Raw genomic sequence first — 4,333 nt, 5'->3', positions numbered from 1 at the left:
AAAAAAAAAGTACACAGCTTGGTAATACTGCAAATACAAAAGTCCGGGAGGAGGCTGGCGAGGACGGTATTTCTGCAGCCATCACACAGGAGCAAAAAAAAAATAAAAATAAAAAAAAAATAAAATAAAAACAACACCCCATCGGTAGGACCCGTGCCCAGCGCCCACGCAGCGGGGACACGAGCGGAGGGATGACGGGAGGGAGGAGCCGTGGGAAGGCCGGGCCGCGTTACAAATAGTAAGGTATTAAAAAAAAGACCCTAGGAATGGTGTCCCCCCCCGCCCAATACCCATATCAAACGAAGTGTCACACTATCGCAACGCTGGAAAAGTAAAATAAAATAAAATAAMCGGGTTCAAGGGATCCGGCTGCTCCCCGAGCGGACTCCAGCGACACGCACAGGCACGCACACGGGTGGAAGCAGTAGGTGCTCGGCCGCCGGCGCGGGTGCCGGGGGGCAGCGCTTCGCAGGCAGGGTTAGCTCGGTTGGGGGGGGTTGCACCTTGCTGCCCGGGGCTGTGCACAGCGCGCCCCGCCGCTCCCTCGGACACGGAAAGGGCAGAGTAAGGGAGGCGGAGGGGGCTGCGGAGGAGCTCTAACCGCATGAAGCCCGCTCAGGCGGAGACGGCAGAGCGCGACAGCCCCCCGGGACGCGGCCGGGCGCCTCGGCCAGCCCGGGCGCTGCTTTAGTGGCCGCTTTTGCTCACAGCAGGGACACAGACGGACGGGCGCATTTCATGTTGCCACTGAATCATTGCAAGGCAGCAAGACGGCGGTTCAGTACAGCCAAGAGTCGGGACACAAGTCGGAGTTTTCGTGCATGCAGGCTTGGTGTGCGCGCGTGGGCACGCGTGTGCAGGTGCACGGTGCATGCATGAGTGTCCAGGCATGGTGGGTGCGGACACGCGTGTGCATGCACGGCTGTGCACACATGCGTGTGCATGCACACGCATGCACCTGTGTGTGTGTGTGTGTGTGTGTGTGTAAACGGGCACGGAGAGCCTGGGAACGCCGCGGGGCGCCCCGGCGGAGCACGTCCCTGCCGCGGGGTCTTCAGTCGCTGAGCACGGCGCCCGGCAGCTCGTTGGTCAGCGTGTGCCAGCGCTCGATTTTCTTGTCCTTGTTTTTCAGGCAGTCGAACCAGTGCTTGAGGCGCTCGCCCTTGGCGTTGATGCCCAGCACGACGCCGCCTGCGCGGGGAGACGGCGCGGGGAGGRGGGCGGCCGCGGCGAAGGCGGGACGCAGCCGCCCCGCGGTAAATCACCGCGGCCGGGGCCGAACCGGCGACTGCAGAGCTGCGGCCGGGGCCGGAGTGAGGCCGGGGGGTGCGCAAACTGGGAACCAATTTGGGTGCTACCGAGCCGCCGGTCCCAGCCGGCGCGGCTCTGCCGACTCACCTATGAAATCGTTGGACTTCCCGATGTCGTAATCCCACACGGTGACTTCCAAGGTCTTCTTCGCCAGGTCGCCGTGCTTTATCTCGTAGCAGAACTCCTGCCGGGGAGAGGAGCCGGCGTCGGGACGTGCTCCGGGTGCTGCCCCCCGAGCCGGGAGAGGGGCCCGCGAGGGGCATCCCCGGAGCACCCCAAATCTCCAGCAAGCGCCGCGGGTTTGGTGCTCCGGTGCCCCGCTGCTGCTGGCAGGAGCAGAGCAGGGTCCCTGCGCCCCAGGCCGCCGAGCCGGCACCTCCCGCGGGCATCAGCTCTTCCTCTTAAAAAAAAATAAAAAAGGGGAAAAAAATGAATGGGAAAAGCCCCCACGAGTGGAGGACACCCACCTCGTTGAACTCGGGGTTTAGCGTCTTCTTCTTCACTGCCGTCTTATGCTTTGATTTCTTGTCCTCGTCCGGTTTCAGGTACCTGCATCGCCGCCGTGCAGCGGGCTGAGGACGCCGGGGCTCGAACTGCCGATAAGCAGCTCAAGCGCCCCAAGGCCAGGCCGGGCCCAAGGCGGCCACCGCCGCTCTGTGTGGACCCAGCCTGGGSCCAGCAAAACCCAACCCAGGGTAGCAAAACCCAACTGGGGAGAGCAAAACTCAACCTGGGGAGAGCAAAACMCAACCCRAGGAGAGCAAAACCCAACCCAGGAAAAGCAAAATCCAACCTGGGAGAGCAAACACCCAACTGGGGAGAGCAAAACCCAACTGGGGAGAGCAAAACCCAACCCGAGGAGAGCAAAATCCAACCCAGGAAAAGCAAAAGCCAACCCAGGGAGAGCAAAATCCACCCATGGGGAGGAGGAGGAGGAAGGCTGGACAGGGGGCTGCAGCACTCACGTCTTGACATAGGGGTCGGAGTAGCCGTTGGCGTCCATGGCGGCCAGGTGGGCGCAGCGGACGATGCCCACCAGCAGCCCCTGCTTCTGGGAGCTGTACTTGAGGGAGATGAGGATGCGGCCCCGCTCCTCCAGCGACTTGTCCTCCGTCTTGTCCATCTGGGGAGGGAGAGGTGCCCAGTGCAGGGCGGCCYGGGGGCGGCGGCACCGCGGCGTCGCGGCCCCGGCCCCGGCGCTCACCGGCAGCTGCTTCTCCAGGCAGATGCTGAAGCTCTTGGTCTGGTTGGGCTTCAGCTTCTTGAGGGGGATCCGGGTCTCACCGATGAACTCGTTGTGCCGGAACTTGTCCTCGTCGCACACCGAGATCCTGGAAGGAGTCGGGGCGGTGTGAGGCCACCGGGGCGTGAAGCACGGGACAACATGGCACGGTACGGCATGGCCGGGCCCGCCGTTGGCGCCGGGCGGTGTGGCCAGCCCTCTGCTGCATCCCGGCCGTGGGGCACCCAGGGGCTCGTGCCAGGGACTCATTTGGGGCAGATGTGGCCCCACGTCAGCACCAATTCACTGCCCCAAATGCCTGCAGGGGGGCTGCAGCATGGCCAGGTGCTGGGTGCCGTGGCAGGGTGCATTGGCAGGGTGCTGGGTGCAGTGGCAGGGTACTGGGTGCCATAGCAGGGTGTAGAGTGCCATAGCAGAGTGCAGGATGCCGTGGCAGGGTGCTGGGTGCAGTGGCAGGGTGCTGGGTGCCATAGCAGAGTGCAGGGTGCCATGGCAGGGTGCTGNAGGGTGCTGGGTGCCCTGGCAGGGTGCTGGGTGCCATAGCAGAGTGCAGGGTGCCGTGGCAGGGTGCTGGGTGCCCTGGCAGGGTGCTGGGTGCCCTGGCAGGCTCCCGTGGCCGGTTCCCGCAGCCGGTCCCCGCGCAGCTCCTGGGGCCGGAGGCAGCCCTCGAAGGACGCGGTTTCGCCCCAGCTCCCGGGCTGCCCGTAGCCGCGCAGCAAAGAGCGAGGGAAAACGGGGAACGCCGCTCCCCCAAAAGCTGCACGGGGTGCAGGCGTTCCAAAAGGTACCCGCTTAAAAAAAAAAAAAAAAAAAAAAAAAAAAAAAAAAGCCCACCCCAGTGCAAAATCCTCAAAGAGAACCTAAAGCACAGCCACAATATTTCCTGTTTTCCTTCCTCCTCTCTCCCTCTTTTGCAGAACAACATCAAGAAAAAAAAAAAGGAGCAGCCGCCGCTCCAGACGAGCGGCAGCAGTCGCTGGTGCGTGCGCAGCCCCGCGCCCATCTGCTCCGGGAAGGGCACAAAGCCGGGCGCGAGGCAGGGAGCGCGAGGTGCCGCAGCAGCATCCCCGGCTCCCGGCGGCAGCATCCCCGGCTCCCGGCCCGCAGCAGCATCCCCGGCCCGCAGCAGCATCCCCGGCTCGCCGGCGGCAGCATCCCCGGCTCCTGGCAGCAGGATCCCTGGCTCCTGGCCTGTGGCAGCATCCCCAGCCCACGGCAGCATCCCTGGCTCCCGGCAGCATCCCCAGCTCCCGGCTCCCAGCAGCATCCCCGGCTCCCGGCAGCCCTGCAGCAACGCCGGGCGCGAGCGGCCGCAGCGCGGCAGTTTGGGCCCCCCCGCACCTGCAAGTAGCGGCGATGCCTGCCCGGCTGCGGTGTCCTGAGCACCGCACCCAGCGAGCCACGGTGCTTGTCAAACACACGGGCCAGTAAAGCGTTCCCAGCACTCGCGGCTCGCTGCGCGCCGCACGAGCGACGCACCGCCCCGCCGACAGGCAGGCACGTAACTGCACCGGCCCGCTCGGGTCGGTGTTATCGCAAACGCAGGCTATCCATCGCAGAGCCTAGAACCCGCGCTATTTAAACGCTGCTCGCTGCTGTTCCGATACCGAAGGGGGTTTGCGGCCGGGGGGAGGCATCGCACGGGCTTTTCCAGCCAGGGGAAACCGCCCCRGCGCGTTGCAGGGGCAGGGGAGGGAACTCCTGCCGGGAGCACGGCGGCGGCGGCGAAGCCCGATGCCGCCCCGGCGCCGGCGCGCCCGCCCCTGGCCGGGGCCGGGC

The 4,333-nt window shown here is 65.2% G+C and overlaps 1 protein-coding gene across 1 annotated transcript in view; it reads right to left on the bottom strand.

The window, feature by feature from the left end:
• Positions 1-724: 724 nt before the first annotated feature.
• LOC146597918 (rabphilin-3A-like) overlaps positions 725-4,333 on the bottom strand; it is a 28,192-nt gene continuing 24,583 nt past the window's right edge. Inside the window, exons 8-12 of the mRNA XM_085301251.1 lie at positions 2,516-2,642; positions 2,277-2,434; positions 1,779-1,860; positions 1,399-1,495; positions 725-1,191 (exon numbers count right to left, since the gene is read on the bottom strand). Coding sequence (XP_085157377.1) covers positions 1,055-1,191; positions 1,399-1,495; positions 1,779-1,860; positions 2,277-2,434; positions 2,516-2,642 — 601 coding nt within the window. The 3' untranslated portion in view covers positions 725-1,054. The remainder of the gene's footprint in view (positions 1,192-1,398; positions 1,496-1,778; positions 1,861-2,276; positions 2,435-2,515; positions 2,643-4,333) is intronic.

The sequence above is a fragment of the Rhea americana genome, unplaced genomic scaffold (assembly GCF_003343005.1).
Source record: "Rhea americana isolate MKP2758 unplaced genomic scaffold, rheAme1 scaffold_175, whole genome shotgun sequence".
Lineage (NCBI taxonomy): Eukaryota > Metazoa > Chordata > Aves > Rheiformes > Rheidae > Rhea > Rhea americana.
The sequence above is the reverse complement of the archived record's forward strand: the minus strand, read 5'-3'. Positions and strand labels throughout refer to the sequence as shown.